Consider the following 20,342-nt stretch of genomic DNA (forward strand, 5'->3'; position numbering starts at 1 on the left):
TGGCCTGTCTAGTCACGGGCCCATCTTTGCTGGCTGTTTGCAAGAAAGCGCAGGCAATATTAAATATGATGGTTACTTGGTTTGATAGAAATGGACTCACTGCTAACCCAACGAATATTAGTGTTGTGCTCATTCACCTCACACTTAAAGGAGGCACAATTCAGACTTCTGCCGAAGTGAAGTATCAAGGAGTAATTCTGGATACAAAACTATCGTGGAAATCTTGCGTAGACCACAAGACCTCCAAAGCCTTGGCAGCATTTTGGCAATGTAAACAGGTATTTAGCAAAACGTGGGGTCTGTCACCAAAGGGAATACTCTGGATTTATACCTCTATGATCAGACCCATAACACAGGCCCACAAGGTTTTCTAACCAAGAATCGGACTATACTTTTCCGAAGGTCTTTGCCATGCTGACCCCAGAATAGCCCAATCATATCAGATTTTCGAAATATTCCAACCTAAAAGTACAAAAAACACGGTTTATGAGCACATTTGAGCTCCTGTAACACATATGTCAACTAAGACAATTTCCAAACAACTGTTTTGTCAGAATTGGTGCTGTTATTTAATGTGTTTATAATGCGCATTTAAAGAAAAATACTAAACAATATTTTTGTGTTCTGTGCAGTAAGAACTAGCAAGCTGACAAGTGCTGACGCGAATTAATAATAAAAAAATGCTTAATAATAATTAGACTTTATTTGAGTAATAACAGTTTTTGTTCATTTTTCCAAAATTTAACATTTTAAGCGAATTACACGTAGAAATCTATGTATCCTCCTTACATAGAATAAAGCGAATTCGGGATTTTTTGATCACGTTAATCTCGAAAACTACTGAACGAATGTGTCAACATTTTTTAATATCTTTATCTTTAGGCCTGAGATTTTTATAGGGTTGTCATCTGATTATCGATGATGTCGGATTACAGAAAATGTGGTGTGGTGGGTGGTGAATGTGCTTACCCCCTAGATGTCAAATAACGTATTATTTTTGTTTAGTAGGGCTGCCACCATTTTAAAAATTAGAATATATTCACAGTTAGCTGGACTAAAAATGGGGTACAAAGTGGAAGGATACGGTCCCCAGATGTGCAATAAGCTTTTATTTTTTAGTGGGGTTGTCACCTTTTTAAAATGTACTACCTTACATATACATATGCATTTTTTGTTAATGACATCAGATTTGTACAGATCATTCAATTTTAACCAGAGACCATAACGATTATAAGAAATAAAATTAAATATTGCTCCATAATTATTATTGAACAATGGAAAAGTGGTTTTCGTCTCGCGGGACGATTATTTCAAGACGAATATTATTTACGTCCTCTCATAATAATTATATGGGATTTTTATTTTTTTTCGTCTCTCGGGACGTTTATTTCAAGATGAATATGATTTACGTCTTCTCATAATAATTACATGGACTTTTTATTTTTTTTTTCGTCTCTCGGGACGTTTATTTCATGACGAATAGGATTTACGTCTTCTCATAATAATCATATGGGACTTTTATTGAATTAAAATTTCTTTATCGAGTTCGGAGACTTAGGGCCGTTAACTTATCTATATTCAAGTAATTCTATGGAATTTTCTGTAGTTAAGTTTAACTAATGAATGAAATAAATAAATAAATTATAGCTTAACACAGATACTTTAACGGCCCTTAAAGCGTTAAATATATTTATTTATAAATATACATATTAAAGGGTTTTGCTTTTACGCGGTTTTGGTTCTTTGAAAAGGGTTGCCAGATGTTAGGAAATCAAATGCAAATAATCGAGTTCGGAGATGTTTACGTAAAATATTTAACCCACCGTCACCAGATCTGCACCGAGAATTGAAGAGATTGGTATGTATAAGTGCAATACGGTTTTATTTTTCAGAAATGGGTTGCCACATATTAGAAATTAAATTCAAATCGGCTGTAAGTGTACCAATTCTATTAAGAAAAACGTGGGACGTAAATCATATCGAGGGCTTATATTCAATACCCTCTATCTGCAAAAACTCAATTTTTCAGGAGAGCAAAAAAACTGTTTTGGCAGCTGTTTTTAAAAGTGTTAATAATTTTAAGTACACACGCATGTCTTAAATATTCACGCAATATACTAAAACTAGTTTTTTACTTTTAATTCTTTTAATTTTAGTTTATAGATCAGATAGAGGTTATTGCAATTCGAATTATAACTATTTATATAGAAAAATTTGCTGATAGAGGGTTTTGCAGAATAATGAAAATGTCAGTTCTTTAGACGTAAATACTATGTTAAACTAAGATTTTAATGCAGAAATCATAGGTGTGAAAATTCGTTCCCTTCTATTCCGATGTGCCCAAGTAACCACATAATTTTAAATGTGTTTTTGTGTCAAAAGAGTATTTCACGTGATTTCGAAATTATATGAGAATCATTAGCACTGTTAAAAGAGGCTTCGCTGGCTGGTTTACTGTCCGTTCAGATGAGGAAATTTCCTTCGTTTATAGAGGCGAAACGTACAGCTGATTCGGCTGTAAATGCCGAGCAGTACGGGGGAAAAGCACTGAAGACAATTGTAACACCCAGCCCTTTTGTTACCACCATATCTGGAACCGTCTGTGAAAATAAGCTCCCAGGTAATTTATGAGTATCAAACTGGGCAAATGCCCTTGCGGTAGAGTTTTTACTTTAGTAAGCATCGGATGATGTCGAAATCTTTGATGTAGCTTAATATACGAAATAAAGGTGATTGCTTGCTACATCAGTTTTTTTGTTGAAAGCAGGATTCGACGTGAGAGATAGCTCCTGAAGATTTGGACCAATTGATTAGATCGTTTAGTATGTTAGAAAAAATAATTTTTACTTGCGTCAAGTCCTTAATCTTAGAAAAAATTAAAATATCATTAGCGTATTTAGTTTGGCAATAGGAATAATAATAGCAGTTTCCCACTCTTGATGATATAACCCTTGAAATAAAATGTAGTTATGGAGTTTAATGACTCTATGTTTGATGGGATACGGATGTTTTTTTAGAACGGGGTACGGGATTTTGTCTGCACCAGGGCTTTTGCCTGTCATCGAAGAGATGGTTGGTCAAACTCTTAAATAGATATGAGTAAGAGAGAATTGTGGGAATCTTCGGACCAAGTGGAGGCAAATAAACATATACACATCGCTCATTTACTTTAGTAGTGTCATAATCCAAAAAATACAAATTTTGAGTTGAGTATGCAGAAATTATCGCTATGTCTTCTTCTATTTCGTGTAAAAATATCATAGCTGTATCCATTAAGCCCTGTATGCAGCTCTCAAGAAAACGGTCAAGAAAAAATTGCCATTATTTCGCGTGTGTGTCCAAGGAATTTTGACATTTTTTGATACTTCACAGCCTGTTGCCTCACTCTTTCCTCAAGAAATAATGGAACAGGCATATATTTCTGTTGCAAAACTGGGTTGCCTTATGCTCTTTCTTCACAAAAAACTTTAGAAAACCGTAGTAGAAAGCGTAGTAAATTTCTTAAGAACTGCATACTGCCTTAAGGAAATTTGACTCAAGAAAATTTCTTAGCCATTTCTTGTACGTCATTTTATATGGAGTTTTTGCTTTTCTTGATAGCTGCATACAGGCCTTTACCAGAATCTCACTAGAATAAAATATGTATTAATTTTTAGTATCGGCGTATATGTAAATTCAAAACTTTAAAGCCGTCTTTCTCGAGTTTTGATTTTTTGAGTTATGACATTATTGTAGTAAATGAGCGGACATGTATATACCTGTAAGCTACCGGCCAAACCCGATCTTAGAATAAACTATTTTTGTAACTCTCATCATCAGTCCAACTGAAGCTACGCAGTCCACAAGATTTGGTTTCGGTTGGACATCGCATTAGGTAGAACAAGTATAGCCTGGGCAAAACTAGTTTGACCTAAGATCGGATTTTACCGGAACATATACATACATGCATCGGCACATGTAACTTACCCAGTCTTTATTTGACCTGCCACAAAAAAATGGTAATGAAAACGATTTTCCAGCAAAATTGTGTAGATAGAGGATTTTGCTTTTGTAACAAAATGTTATTGCAGATAGTGGATTTTTCAAAATGAGAATATAATACCATAAAAGCAAAATTTTAAGTTTGGCATTATTGTCATGGCTGAAGGATAAATAAGAGCTCACGTTACCATCAAAAACTCATTTTCATCAAAATTGTAGATAGAGGGTATTGAATATAAGCCCTCGATATTCGTCTTGAAATAAACGTCCACAGAAACGAAAAAAAAGAAAAAGCCCATATAATTATTATGAGAGGACGTAAATCATATTCGTCTTGAAATAAACGTCCCGAGAGACGAAAAAAAATAAAAAGACCATATAATTATTATGAGAAGAGGTAAATAATTTTCGTCTTTAAATAATCGTCCCGCGAAACTAAAAAATATTTCTCGTAAATAATTATTATACAAACACGAAAAAAAATTATCTTAAAACAAGGCGACGTTTTTGATCCTAAATATTAGGATAATAATTATTTCCGGTCTCAGATTTGGATTTATATGGGATTTGTTATATAAAAAGCTATACTTTAGTAAAAAATTTATGAACCTTAAAAAAGCAAAATAAACTCAGTGCGTGTAGTCCCTACGCGCGGAAGAAGTGAAACTTAATATAGGAAATTCCAGAAAGAAAGAAATGTGTGATATACATACACACACATGTGCGTATTTACGTTCGGATTATTATTATTATTATTATTATTATTATAACATCTCATAGGTACAGTAAGACGCAGGGTCTTTTCGTTGTACGCAAATTAATATATAAATTTCAAAACTTTTAACTTAATCTTACAAGTACTAAAATAAGTATAAAATACAAAAATTATAGGGTAAGAAAGTAAAATAACAAATTAGTTGATGGGGTAATAGGATAGTAAACATAGATAAACATAGATGAGGGGAATAGAGGGAGGATATTACACATATAGGTTTGTAACTGCCATTTTGAAGCAACCAATCGATGTTATGCATTTAATTGAAATTGGTAGTGAGTTCCAAATTCTTATAGCACTAACAAAAAACAATCTAGACGCCGTTAAAGTTTTGTACTTTGGGACAATAATATTGTGTGTACGAGATGATTTCACAAAAACTAATTTCCGGAAAAGATAACCAGGTTGACGGTTTCTAATTAATTTGAATAGATACACCAAATTGCGGACTTTGAGGTAATTATCAAGGGTGAGCCCAAGAATATTTTTAGTATACAATGATATGTGGTCAAACTTCCTTTTAGAATAAATGAACCTAGCCACGTTATTTAAAACTAGATTTAATTTATTCTTAGAATCGTAGCTTAGATTGCCATAGACCAGTTCAAAATAGGAAATATGGGGAACGATGAGGGACTTAACTAGTTTGAGTTTTGTGTTAATCGGCAGACAATAGCATATATGCCATAGATTTCTTAATATAAAATATATTTTTGATATACTATAACGTATGTGAGCCGTGCAAGTTAAGCGGGAATTCATTTTAATACCAAGATTAGTTACAGCATATTCAAATTTTAGTTCCATCTCGTTCAAAATAATTGGTGATATGCTACTGAGATCGAAAGGAACGCACGAAATCGGAAGTACCTGCGTTTTGGTGGCATTTAAAGAGAGGCCATTCATGGTGGCCCAGACTTCAATTCTTTTCAGGTCCTCATTTAATCTGGCCACCAAGTCTTCGGCAAGACCTATGGGACGTGAAAGGTACATCTGCGTATCATCAGCATATAGGTGAATGGAAGAGTTTTGGCAGCATTGAACAATGTCATTTATAAAAATACTGAAAAGTATGGGGCCCAAAATGGAGCGTTGAGGTACCCCACAGGTAATTTCTCGGCGATGTGAGAAGATATCTCCACACTGGACTTGCTGTGACCTGTTCGAGAGGTAGTCTTTTATAAGCTTAAGTGCACTGGGGTTGAACCCGAAATAATTTTTCAATTTCAAAAGAAGAATATCATGGTTTACCATGTCAAAAGCTTTGGAAAAATCTAAGAGTACTAAAATTGTGAGCAGCTTACTGTCGAAAGCGGGGCGGATGTCGTCCATAATCTTTAACACGGCTGTGGAACAACTATGGTTGGATCTAAACCCAGACTGGAGTTCGCTCAATAAATTAAATTTGTTCATATGTGACACTATCTGAGCGGAAATAAACTTTTCGAAAACTTTCGCCAACATTGGTAAAATACTGATGGGTCTAAAGTTTTGGGGAGAGTTACAAGAGTTGCTTTTTGGGACCGGAATCACGTTAGCAATCTTCCATTGCTTTGGAAAGGTAGAGGAAGCTAGGCAAAGTTAAAAATGTGTGTAAGTGTAGGAAGCACGTACGGGAGGATAAGTTTTAAAAAACGCAGGCTAAGACCATCCACACCAATGGCGTTCGATTTTATTGCAAGAATGCACTTTGCAATATCGTCTTCAGTGGCTGCATCGAATACAAACTCGAAAGCAGGATTACAAACTAGTTTTTCATTAATGCTGAAAGGTGGTGCATTCGGATGTGAATTAACGCCAACGAAGTATGAGTTCATTAAATCAGCATCTATTATACAGGTTTTCACATCCTTGGCGCAGACACCCAGTGACTTCAGATTTTTCCACAACACCTTGGAAGGCATGTTGGAATTAAATTTTGCATCGAGATAGGCTTTTTTACTATTACGCAAAGCAGATGTTACTTTGTTTCGCAAGTTTTTATATGTGCTCCAGCGTTCATTGGTGGGATTACGCTTCCAGGATCTATAAGCCCTACATCGCTCTTTGATAAGGACTAAAATGGCTTTAGTGAACCAAGGCTTTTTATGATCAATTGTTTTAATACTGCGAATAGGGACATATTTATCAAATAAGTATTGTACTAGCGTTGTAAAATAGGCTAATTTGTCGTCAACATTTGCAAAGTACCAGCAGCAGTTCCAGTTAAGTGAGACACTTTCGCCATATAATGCAGATGTGTTTACATTCTTGAAATCTCTAAAGGTAAAATTTGTTAAAGGCTTCGTTTTGTGAAATTCAAAGTCAAAAAATATTATCATTAGCTCGTGGTCAGAAACTCCAGCCAGGGAAAATTGATCAACATGACTTACACTACTACCAACGCTTACACCAAAAAGATCCAACATACTTGGCTTACAGTGGGGCGCAAACCGAGTTGCATATTCGTTTGTGATAGTAATACCACAGGTGTTAAAGCTGTTCAATAGCTGATTAGATCTTTCGTTATTAGCTAACATATCAACGTTGAAGTCACCACAGATGAGAACATGAACATAGCTCAAGGACAATTCAGAGATTTTAGCAAACAATGAGGTGAGATCATTTGATTTATGGGGGTTATATACACATATAATAAGACACTTCCGTATGTTATCACAACATTCAACAAACATGCTTTCAACAGCTTCATGGGAGTGAGATTTATAAATGACTCTAAAGTTGAGATCGGCTCTGTGATAGATCGCTATGCCCCCCCCCCCTCTGTTACCAGTAGTTCTATCATTCCTCACAATTGAATAGTCACACAGAGTATATGCGCTATTCGCAAAAGAAGGCTTAAACCAGGTCTCAGTCACACAGATTGCGTCAATGTTTAGATCACGAAAAGTTAAATTAAGATACTCAAGTTTTTCAGCTGTTAAACTTCGAGCATTGAAGTGGCACACACTGAAACCTGTATGGTAGTCACACGCATATTTAAGAGCTAGTCTTAGATTATCATTGTTATTGTGCTCACTCAGGTTGTTACTCATATCTATGCAATAAAAGAGATGCTTGCAAACGGTCAGTTACAATGGGAATGGAGATCGAAAAGGGAAACATAAGGTTAAGGTAAGAAGAGGTATAAATACAGAATAACTTAAAAAAGTATAAAATTAACACTAATAATAGAAAATGCACACAAAGCATGGCAGGTATAAATATGTATATATGTAAATAAAATGTGTTGAGTTAGGAAGCAGCTGCAATGCGCTCAACGCTCTCACAATCCAGTACTTTTGTTGCTTCACTGTTAAGATGCTTTCTTACATATATTTGTCCACGTATAGAAAATGCACTCGCCAATAATTTTTGTCTCTTCAGCCGTGTTGCAAATTGAATAAGTTCACGATTCTTATTCGTAAGACATTCATGCACATAGATCTTCTCATCACCATTGAGCCCTATATCGCGAAGTGTTAGCGACGTTCTATCTGCCTTAAAAAAGCCGGCAATCGCCTTAAATAAGAGTGAACGATCATATGATGAATTTAGCTTGACTATAATAGGAGAAGGCTTCTTGTTGCTGTTGTTTTTGCGCAAACGAAAAGTTGAACGGGCGGGCAGCGGGGTCAGGTTAATCGATGTGCAAAGTTTAGAGAACAGCGAAGTTAAATTCTCTTCAGCTATAAGCGGAACACCATAAATAATGACATCTGTCGCTACCAACGCATTCTCAAGCTCATCAACTTGTTGACATAAAGTGATGACTTCTTTGTTTTGGTCATTACTTTCGTAGCGCAATGACTCTAGCGCACTCACTCTATCGTCAACGGCTTTCATTGCTGATTTTAAGTTGGTAATTTCAGCCGAAATTTCACCAATTTTCTCCATCACACGCTCTTCGCTCTCCTTTATCTTCATTATAATATTCTCTATGGATGCTTCCAGTTTCGCCTCGAGCCTCTTTAACAAGCAAACCGTAGTTGGACTGTTTACTCCTTTACTGTCTCCTTTGCTTTGCAATTTTAGAGAAGGAGTGTGTTGAGGGGAGTGGGTGTTGCGGGCACTTTTTCTTAGTGACATAATTGCACTTACTTGCTTGCCAAAATGCAATTTCAATTTAAAAGAATACGATTGAAACAATTATCAGCTACAGCAGTGAGGATGTTGGCACAAAGTCCATTAACTTTATATAAGTACAAATATTTTATTTAAAGCCGGTAATTACGTAACAAAAGCGTGATTGAATGCAGCAGCACAAAAATACGTCTTACTCACTCCACATACTACTACTAATATAAAAAATATATTTATTTTAAACTTTTTTAACGAGCTTTAATTTTTTATTTTTTATAACCAACTGCTAAATTTAATAATTTATCGTGGCTGAGAAAACTGTCATATCTACAATATTAACAGTGGATTGTGGCAAAAACTGCATCAATGGTAGTCCCTCCTTTGGTTGTTGGATCATTTCTACCATAAACCATTTCCAATGAAAATTTGAAAAAATTTGGCAGTTCATTAGATTTCGCTAGCGAAAAGTTGACATTGAAATCTGCGAGAATTAGATGTCGATCATAACAGTCTACTTATCTTCATCTTCATCATACAGTCTATTCAAAACCATTTCTTTTGATACCCGTATTGGGATACTTTATTTATTTTAATAAATAATTTGAATTTAATTTTTGTATAAATGGCAACCCTTTAAAAAACTAAAATCATATTACACATCTACAGGTCAACCCCTTTCATTTGATACCTCATTTTTCAAAACCGAACGAACGATGAAGATTTTATGACTTGGTGTTAAATATTTAACGCAACCCTTTGAATTCGATTTTCTAACATGTGGCAACTCCTTTCATGGAACTGAAGCTATGTTGCACACCCGAAGGACAAGGCCTTTCATGTGACACCTCATTTTTGAAAATCGAACGAACGAAACAGATTTTAAGACTTGGTGTTAAATATATAACGCAACCATCTCCGAACTCGAGTAAGAAGTTTCACTTCAATGAAAGTAGTCCAAACTGTTCGAAATGTTGAGGTGTTATTTTCTGTCGCGGGCTGTAGACACTCATTGTCATAGAAATACCAAAGTAAAAAAAATTTACTGTCCAAGTGAGTCACAAAGATTTGGGCAACATTTGCCAATATCTATTTAAAACAAGACTATTAACATTCGTAAACAAGTAAGGCGTTGCTTCAACGTTGGTCAGAATCGATAAGGGGTAGACAAATTGACTTGACATATCTTAATGCTTACATCTTATGTGCAATTCCTTTGAAATTTAATGCAATGACAAAAACACGCTGATCGCTTTTCAGAAATACGTTGAATTCATTGGTCTAGATTAGATTTTTATTTCATTATTATTTGTTGTATTTTCATAGTGTCTCTGTCGATTAATGTGGGCCGTCATTTTCGTATTGAAGGCGCACATAGATTTCCGTTTTATTTTTTTAAATGATAGCTTATTGAAAAGATTGTTAAAGAATAAACTATATTTTTATAAACAAATGCTTGAAATTAAAAAGTAGCAAAATAGATAATCAAACGTTGTCAATATGTTAGTGCTGTATAGTTATGATAAGCAATAAACTTCCAGTGCTACGAAAGTTCGACGTCGAGAATATGCAGTCACAACGAACAAACTGCAAACTCGCGATCGACTCTCAATCCTGCTTTAAAGCTTAGTTCTTAAGAAAACTCCCAAGAAAAAAATTGCCATTATTTCGTGTGTATGTCCAGGAATTTTAACACCTGATATTTCGCAGCCTATTTTGTCACTCTTTCCTCACGAAGTAATGAAACAGGCATATATTTATGTTGCAAACATGGGTCGCCTTGTGCTGAGTGTATTGCAACTTGCTTTCAAGTTCTTGATAAGTAAGTAAGGAAATTTGACATAAGAGAGTTTCTTTGCCATTTCTTAAGTGTTTTTTTTTATGAAGATTTTGCTTTCATTGAGAGCTGGATACTAAGCTTAAACAAGAAACTCTTCATCAACCGGATATACACTAGCAGTCGGAATCCGTCAAATTTTTGGATACTACCGCCCACGCAGAAACTACTGGTATGACGACGAGTGTCGTGATGCTGCTGAGAGATACGCAGCATACAAAGTTTTCCAATGGTGAAACAGGTGGCGCGTTTGATGAAGAAGAACCCACACCAATGTATAGAGACGCAGCTCATGTCCCTCCGCTTGACCGTCTTCAAACAATCGGGATACGATTTACACCAAATTTTGGCAAATACCAAATCGTGTGGCACTGCTTTTAAACTTGTATTTATACGGATGTTGGTAAAGAACGAACTATAAAAAACTAACCGAAATTAAATAACAACACAAATAATATTTTAAAACTTGTCAAAATTGGGTGCGGCTATAATTTTTTCGACTACTGTACATAAGTTGGCTATGATTGCTCGGCCGTGCTATCATAGTAGCACAATGCCACTCATATTTGACTTTCAAACAAAATACGGGCAGGAATTTCAAGATCTCAACCCTGTTTTTATGAAAAATTTAATTTTTATCAGTATTTTTCTTTTAATCAAAATATGTTGTAATAAAAGTGAAACTAAACAAAAATTTGCCATTTCCGTCATCCCTTGTCAAGTTTGGTTTGCCGACAAACCGGTTTCGGCGTAACTTGACAAGGGATGACGGAAATTTGTTCCAAAATAAATCATCTATATTTTTTAATTTAAATAAAATACTTAAAACACAACTGAATGTTTGAATCTTTATTATTACCCGTTCGGCCGAAAGAACAATGTGTGGCATTTTCTTTTCCAAAATAACTAGTGAAACCGCATGGCGTTAAAACGCCAAAATTTAATTTAAACTTTTTAAACCCTATTCAAAAACCTCAAAAAATATTCATCTAAACCATTGATGACTTTTGCTTGATTTTAAGGATGAACAAATAGAGTCCAACCGATTCCCAATTTTTGGCCGATGCCGATGTCGGTTAATCGGCCGGAGGGCAAAGAATTGGCCGATGCCGATGCCGATTCCTTAAAAAAACTGCCTGAATATAAATTCATTCAAGAACAAATTTTTTTTAATAAACTTTTATAATAACAAAAGAAAAATATAAACAAAAAACTTTACAAAACAAATAATCATTCAAGAATCGATTCACTTATTCATGTACATTAAACTGCATCACTCCCCATACAAAAAAAATCGGTATTGTTTTTCCATTGGAGTTATAAAATCTATTGTATTTTAAGACGTCCACCAAACTATTTCGGAATTTATGTATGTAAGTGGCGGTTTTTCCGCCGGGATTACAAAATATATTATATTTTAATACGTTCCCCAAAATATTTCGGAAAAATATTAAGATTTAAGCGAGCTGGACCGATTTGAAAATACCTCCAAAAATGGAGTTTTTTATGAATAAAAACAGTTTCTTAAAGATGTTTTTTGAAAAAATTCCCTCAAATGACAAAACGGTTTAAGCTTAAAAAATTTAAATAAAAATAAAAAAAAAAATGGAAAAAAAGTTTGAACGGTATCGTAATAATGATATTTTGATGGTGTTTTTAACTTTTTTTAAAGATTGGTATAAGAAAAACTTGAATAACTGAACCTAAACTCTTCCGATTTAGACTTGTGAGGTATCATTGGAAAGGTATTTTCACGCTTTTCACGCCTTTTTATTTCTTTGCTAATAAGCTCATTAAAAGGATGAAAGAGAAAGGTAGGATGAACGAACATCATTCAAAGTTGAATTAAGATGTGTTGGTATTTGAAAAAAAAGGGATACGAATGACTTTTCTTTGGCACATAAATAAAAATAGTGGGAAAATACCTTTCTACCGAGATCCCATAAGTCTAAATCAGAATAGTTTTGGCCCAGTTATTTAAGTTTTTCGTAAATCAATCTTTGAAAAAAGTAAAAAAAAACAGCATCAAAAATCTCATTATTACCATTTCGATGAAAAGATTTTTAAATATTTTTATGCAGATTTTTTAAGCCTAATCTGTTTTGTCATCTAAGGGGACCTTTTTCAAAAAGTTCTATTTTGTTCATAAAAACCTCCATTTTTGGAGGTATTTTCAAATCGGTCCAGCTCGCTTAAATCTTAATATTTTTCCGAAATATTTTCTTAAAAAATATAATAAATTTTGCAATCCCGGCGGGAAAACCGCAACTTACATACATAAATACGAGTAGGTACGTATTAAAAATAGTATATCGCTTATACATAGCATTGCAATACTGTTCCAAAGTATTTTTCTTATTCAATGTAATTACATTTCCTAGTTATAATCATAGTATTAAAAATATGCAGCTTCTGCTGACTATAAATGTGTTTTCAATACAATTTGTTAATAAAGAGTAACCGTAGAGTTTAGATTTACATACTTTCTATGAAAGAAAATGCGTGAACAAAAAAATTACCAAAAATCAACGGTAAGTCCTAGCTAATTCAAACTTGCATTTTAATGGGCCACAATACTGCATTCTCAAAAAATACCTAAACAACTGATTAAAAAGTTTCAAATTTTGATGAAAATTTGTTAAAATTCGACGAATACTTATAAATGTTCTACAAAGTTTTAAATTTATTGATTGGATTTGTTTAGATAGTAGGCTATATTTTCATAAAAAAAAATAATAAATATTTTTAAACAAAGAAAAGTAGCCAAAACTTGCTAAAATCTGTCTTCCCTATTTACATTCTCGCCACGTACATCATAAAAACGAAATATGGGAACACATTTATGACAGGGGGTTCAGATGCATTAATATTTTAAACTTTAAAGGAACTAAAAAATAATTAACATGGGATGAAGTTCAGAAAAAGTAAAAATAATCGGCTAAGAATCGGCCAAAAACGGTCGATGCCGATTCTTTTGGCCGATACTAGCCGATGCCGGTGCCGATTAATCGGTCTGACTCTATGAACAAATGACGAACTAACGGCGAACAAACGATTTATCACAGTTAACAAATGAAAATAATGAATTCTTAAGCCCAAAATACAATAGCGCTGTGGCAGTGACAGTGCTTAAAATCAGCTGTTACTGCTAATATTGCCAGTCACTGCCGCAGCAAACACAATACGGCGTTGTCAGTGACTGCTTTTTTTGACATTCCCTTTTGTTTGTTTACATTTTTGTTGTTGCCTTTTAGGCTTCAGTGATATAACAGAAGTTGCGTTTAATTTATGTCAAATTCAACATGCGAAGTTTGCTGCGATGGAGGCAGTGGCAGTGAATTTAGAAATTGGGCTAAACTGAGCAGTACTGCCAGCTGCCACTGCTGTATTGCGAGTCGCTTCATTGGGCACCACACTTTCTAAAAAACAGCTGATTTCGAAAAACTGCCACTCCACTGCTACAGCGTTAAGGTACTGGCCCAATGCAGGCGTGCTTTGCCTGCTTCGCTTTAAGAACTGTCAAAAGTTATTGGGAATATACTAAAACGTATGAAGGCTGGCCAAATGGCAGCTTTGCTTCACTTGCTTTATGCGCCTCAAAGTTTCAAATAGACAAATGTTTTATTTGAAAGCGTTTTGTAGGCTTTTGACAAAAAGGTATGTTCCCGTTCTTAATGAATTCAAACAAACTGCTGTACACTTTTATGAACAAAAGTTTGCTGACGTAATTAAAAAAAATATTTAATATAAGTAATTCAAAGTTTAATAAAAATGATTCTATGTTTCCATATTTATATTTAACATATCTCTGGCTGAAAAGTTGGTAAGTCCATTTTTACAAATTTGACGTGAACTTTGAATACAACATTTTGCGTCTTTGAAGAAAAGCAAAACTCAATACGAATCAGAAGGATTCGATCTTTTTTAAACGATTTCGTATTATTTTAGCCTTAACGGATTTTCGGGGCCTCTTTTGGACTTAGAAAATTTGCCTTTAATTGAACATAAACGAGAAAAAATAAAAGAAGTACCTTAATTTCTCTTGCTTCATTTATCAAAATATGAGGTTTCAAAAAAGGTGAACTAAGCAGCTTTTCACACAAAGCTAGCGATATTTATAATGTCAAACTACTGGTCAGTCGTCTCTGAAAAAAATCTTTTTTTTTTTTAAATAAATGTACATATATTTATAGATATATGAATATTATCATTCCTTTGAAATCTAAAAATTAATTCGCATTAATTTAAAAATAAATCCGAAAAGATTATTTTGTATTTCTTTTTTTTAATTTTCTGGAATTTTATGGGAAAATTATTCTTAGTGTAAGGGAACAGACCTTGATTTTTTAGCTATACAGCTGATAGCCTTGACAGCGTTCCCTTTGGACAGCGTTGGCTTTGGTTCCCTATACCTACTAAGGGAGCTGTGCGAGAGAGACAACTGTCAGTTTATCGAACCTTGTATTCAGTGTTGCCAGAACTTTTTGGGCCGACCGGCTAGATTGGCAAAAAAAAGCGGCTAAAAACGGCTAAAATGTTTTAGTGAAATTTCACATAGACTCTGGCAAAAAACGGCTAAAATGTTTTAGTGAAAATCCACATGCTTTATTTAAATAAATCGCAAGAAACGAAAGACTAGTTAACACCATTAATTTATATCGAGTGTATATTCCTCATCATCAAATGAATCACTCTTGTATATATCACCTGAATTCATTAATTTTAAGAGATCGTCATCTACAGTAAAATTATGGCAGCATTTTTCTTCACGTTTTAAACCGTATCTTATATATAAAATAGCGTTTAACGTTTTAACGCACATTGGATTTCTTTGCTTAGTTTTTATTATATTCATTGAACTAAATATTCGCTCTACTTCTGCATCACTTATAGGCAAAACAAGAAAACTAAAAACTAGGTTGCAAAGGTCAGCAAAAGGGTTTTCTTCTAGGGCATTTCGAAATTGATAAACTTCGGCCCAAAATTTTACAGTTGAGTCTAAATTACTCCAGGTATGTAACGTTAACCGTTGCCATTGCATCTCTATGGATGTTATTTCGTCGGCATTATATTTGCGTTTTTGTTGCTGTAGTTGAACAAATACTTTTGGTTTAATTAGGGCCGGTTGTTCAATGTCTGGTTATCACTACCACTACACTATCGACGATTTCGACATCATGCATGTAACATGTGATCGATAAAGCAGTAGTTGTGCTTAACCGGAGCTTCTACCTCCGATTTGTGCTAATCAGACATTGAACAACCGGCCCTTACTCTTAATGCATTTCCAACCGAAAAAAGTCATTTTTTTTTAGTGTGGCAATATTTGTAGGGAGGGGTTGGCGTAATTCCTTTATTAAAGTGATAATAAAATAGCGACCATTTTCTCGAATTATTTTCTCGGCTTCGTGGTCAGAAACGTTTGTGCTTACTTTTGTTTTTAAATACTATTCAAAACTGTGATAAAACTGAGGAGATGGAGCAAGGTATGGTTCCAACGGGGATCAAATGTGTCCGCGCTAATAACCACTAGGGAGCATAGATGCGAAAGTAAAACATTGAGTTCATTAAAAATCTTCATTGGGTCTGCAATATTGCTTTCGAACAACTTGTTTACTTTTTGCACCTGAAAATTAGGCATATAGTAAAATCGGCTAAAAACGGCTAACTTTTTTTTACAAAGCGGCTAACAAATCGGCTGCCGGCTAGATCGAATTTTCTCCGGCTAGTTGCTATCAAAACCGGCTAAATCTAGCCGGAAAACGGCTAAAATGGCAACGCTGCTTGTATTATTGAATCATGGGTTACGCTCATGATTCAATAATACAAGGTTAGATAATTATTGACAGCTGCGGTTTGACACTCCCTAATGCAGCGTTTTTGCTGCATTTAAAATGCAACATTTAGCACTTTCGAACATATGTTTTCGAAGAGCGTTCATGCTATCGCATTTAGCAAATGTACATTTACGCGAGTTCGAAATCGTATGCTTTTGACAAACAGCCGTGTTCCAGTCGCTTATTCAGATCCGTATCAATTACGATAAATTCTCACGGAAAAGATAATGTGCAAAAACCCCTACTGAAAAGGAAAAATAAATTCTAAACCGAAAATTCAATACAAAAACCTGAATTGTTTTAACCATAACCGAACATTTGTTTGTGTATATATTCATTTGTCGGTGCTGCCAATTATATTTTCCACACCTAATTAGGAAACAAAACAAACAGAGTTGATCACAAATTAATCCAGATTTCTATCAGCATCATATCGATGTTGAATTTGCGTAACTTTTCTTTATCCAAATAATGTAAAATAATAAATGAAATCTCGATCGGCGATCACTGAAACGCAGCTAGCGGTTGTATACTCGAAAAAGCAATGTTGCCACTTTTTCTCATTAAACCATGTTCGAATCGTGGAAATTTTGGAAGATGACAGGGATGCTTTTAGTATTTAGATTCTAAATGCAAAGATTGAGTTGCATTTAGTTGCATTTAGATGACGAATTTTGTATGGATAAATGTACATTTAGAGTAGCATTTAGAGCTAAATGCGCTAAATGTACATTTACGCGTAAGCAAAAACAGCCCATTACAAAAGGTTGCTTTTATGAAGGACGGAGAAAGGGGAAGAATGAAATATCTTGGTGCGAAAATGGTAGTAGAACAGTACGCAAAGTAGGCAATTAGTAGTGAAAATCCTTTTGTAAATTCTAATGTATTTGCAGGAAATCTGGTATTTTAAACGAAATGTTGAACGTAATATTGATATATCTACGCGAATTACGTAATTTATGTGCTATTTAGCCGTATAAAAACTGCAAAATGACTCAAAATTAAAATAAGACTACTATGAGATTGATGTAAACATCCAATTTAAAAACAGTTTATGTTTTCATCAGTTAAATATGCTTCATATGCATATACATATAAACATATTGCGCAAAATCTTATACTTCTATTTCACACCAAAGCTACACTGTTTCCATGTAAATTTGCAAAGAAGTAACACTGCCACTGCTAAGGGACCGGTGCGAGAGAGACAACTGTCAGTTTATCGAACCTTGTATTATTGAATCATGGGTTACGCTCAACTTCTGCACCTTCTGAACCTACCCATTAGTTCATGGGTATTCAGTTCGTTCAGAGTTATTAAAAACGGCACACTGAATACATAACTTTCTGGCAGCCTAGTGGAAATGCAACTCTAGAGATTTCGGTGCAAAATATTTTTGGTGCATTTGGTGTGGCAGCACGATTTCTTGAAAAGCGGTGTGTTTGACGTTTTCATCACTAAACACGAAACATTTTCCGTACCTTAATCGTTTATATTTTCTGCTGTAATTGTTTAATTAATTTAGCCACAATGGTAAGTTGAATATTATTTATAGCTGCTCCTATAACTGTAACTATTTATGTACTTTCAGACGATTGGTAAAAATAACAAAATGATCCAGCACCTCAACTATAGAGTGCGGATCATGCTGCAAGACTCCCGCACTTTCATAGGCACTTTTAAAGCTTTTGACAAACACATGAATTTAATATTGGGCGATTGTGAAGAATTTCGTAAAATTCGTTCGAAGAACTCCAAAGTACCAGAACGTGAGGAAAAACGAGTTTTGGGTTTTGTGTTATTGCGTGGTGATAACATAGTCTCACTCACCGTCGAAGGTCCACCACCACCAGAGGAAGGTTTGCCGCGTGTACCGATGCCCGGAGCAATTGCGGGTCCTGGTCTGGGTCGTGCTGCTGGTCGTGGTGTACCAGTTAATATTGCTTCTGCGCCTGCTGGCTTACAAGGTCCAGTAAGAGGTGTAGGTGGACCGGCTCAACAACATATGACGCCAATGGGTAGAGGTGTACCGCGAAATCCAATGATTGGTGCACCACTTCCTGGAATGGTGCCCGGCGTAATGCCACCAATGCCTGGTGGAATGGGACGTGGTGGTCCACCAATGCGGGGACCGCCACCCGGTATGATGCGTGGTCCACCACCGGGACGGGGAGGTTATTAAAGAGGTTGTATACGCTGCAATGTATTTTAAATGTTTCCAATAAAGTCTAATTTACTTAAATATATGTATTTAATGAAAAATAGTTTTGTTTTACTTGGAACCGGTAGTAGGGGGAAATTACTGCTGTCCAATAATAAAAAGTTTCCAAAAATATTCGGAATTGTTCCAGAGTAGTTCAAAAGCGTTGACCCGTTACTTTTTGTCGATTTTAGATTTAGTTGATATAGTTATGTCTGTAAATAAAAAAAATAAAAATTTCTTCGTATTTTGCAGCCAAACCCTCTGGGTGCGGAGTTTGGTGGTGCTGGACGCACCTTTACGACATCGCTCACATTGGGCCAAGCCGTGGCCAGGGTACAGAGGCATATCGGACTTAATGTGCATTTAGCTTTGGGTGTCAATCACGACTTGGATACACCCATTACAGTGGTGGCTGTTTGCGCTGGCTCTGGAGGATCGTTGCTCAAAGGTTACGAGGCAGATTTATTTATAACAGGAGAAATGTCCCATCATGAAGTTCTGGATGCAAATCATCAAAACACTTCAGTGATTTTATGCAATCACAGCAACTCTGAACGTGGCTTTCTACATAAATTTCAGAATAAACTTGACGATATGCTCAAGGGCGACTGTGAAATCATAATCTCTGAGAAGGACGAAGATCCTTTGAAGACTCAAGTTAAAAGCTAAACTTTTGCACTTGTTATTGGTATTTTCCTTTAAATTTTTGTAAAAATTGTAAGCAAAATATTTTATTGCATTAAAAATTTGTTTAAATTGCATTTTTATTTTTAATCGACAGCTTTAAAGTAGCTGCAGCTAAAAGTCTACTGCCATCCAGTAATTTCTTTAAATAAATTTTTTATTATAATTAGTATGTGGTTTTTTTTAATAAATGTATGGGTTTTTGGTAATTTACTATTCAAACATGAACAATTAAATTCCTGTTCTATCGGTTGAAAGTTGTCATTTGATGGGATGGGTTGAAAGTTATTTATTCAAGTATGGTAATAAAAAATTATTAAAATGTTCATCAATTTTTCATTTATTCAAATAACTAAGTTTTCAGCATTTTTTTTTTAATTAAAAAAATAATAATTTAATAATTTTTTCAATGTATCCGCATTAGTAGGAAATCCATATTTTTCTAGGCGCCGCATGAATGTATGGATATCAAACATATGCTAATGTTATCAACAGTAATATTATCCTTTCTTGATGATATTAGCATTGCAAATGTAAATGGATGTCGAACTTCCAGAAAATTAAGTTCGCTGAATGTCGAAGGATTATTAAAAGTGATAAAACAAATTAAACCGAGCGCATAAAGGGAAATCGATTCACGTACTTTGTATGAATATATAAGAATTTGAGTAGAAGAATGCTATCCGACGTTTACTTGTATCTCATTGTTTTAATGGTTTTACATTCGCTACAAAAATTACAAACGAAATAAAATTGGATTTATTAAAAATATTACTTTTTTTTTCTTTTTAGTACATCTAGCAACAGTAGAAATGTTTGATGCTACACAATTACCATTGCATATAATGGGATAGCAGTAATAAAATTTTTACAGCGTAAAGAACATTTAAAATGACTTAGAAAGAATTTAAATGCATTTCTATATTCTCTTCTATACAAAGCGTAATGTAACTATTTGTATCTAT

At 34.6% G+C, this 20,342-nt stretch overlaps 2 protein-coding genes across 3 annotated transcripts in view; both read left to right on the forward strand.

Moving 5' to 3' along the window:
• Positions 1 to 19,454, forward strand: part of LOC118733955 (NIF3-like protein 1) — an 83,321-nt gene extending 63,867 nt beyond the window's left edge. For both annotated transcript variants that reach the window (XM_036463605.1, XM_036463606.1), the window contains one exon: positions 18,946 to 19,454. In XM_036463605.1, coding sequence (XP_036319498.1) covers positions 18,946 to 19,362 — 417 coding nt within the window. In that variant the 3' untranslated portion in view covers positions 19,363 to 19,454. The remainder of the gene's footprint in view (positions 1 to 18,945) is intronic.
• On the forward strand, positions 17,793 to 18,752 carry LOC118733956 (small nuclear ribonucleoprotein-associated protein B). The gene is made up of 2 exons (XM_036463607.1): positions 17,793 to 18,023; positions 18,082 to 18,752. Exons 1-2 carry the CDS (start codon positions 18,021 to 18,023, stop codon positions 18,670 to 18,672), a joined length of 594 nt encoding a protein of 197 aa, XP_036319500.1. The 5' UTR covers positions 17,793 to 18,020; the 3' UTR covers positions 18,673 to 18,752.
• Positions 19,455 to 20,342: the final 888 nt, after the last annotated feature.

Source organism: Rhagoletis pomonella, unplaced genomic scaffold, assembly GCF_013731165.1.
Source record: "Rhagoletis pomonella isolate Grant_MI unplaced genomic scaffold, Rhpom_1.0 Rhpom_scaffold_00002, whole genome shotgun sequence".
In the NCBI taxonomy this organism is placed as follows: Eukaryota; Metazoa; Arthropoda; class Insecta; order Diptera; family Tephritidae; genus Rhagoletis; species Rhagoletis pomonella.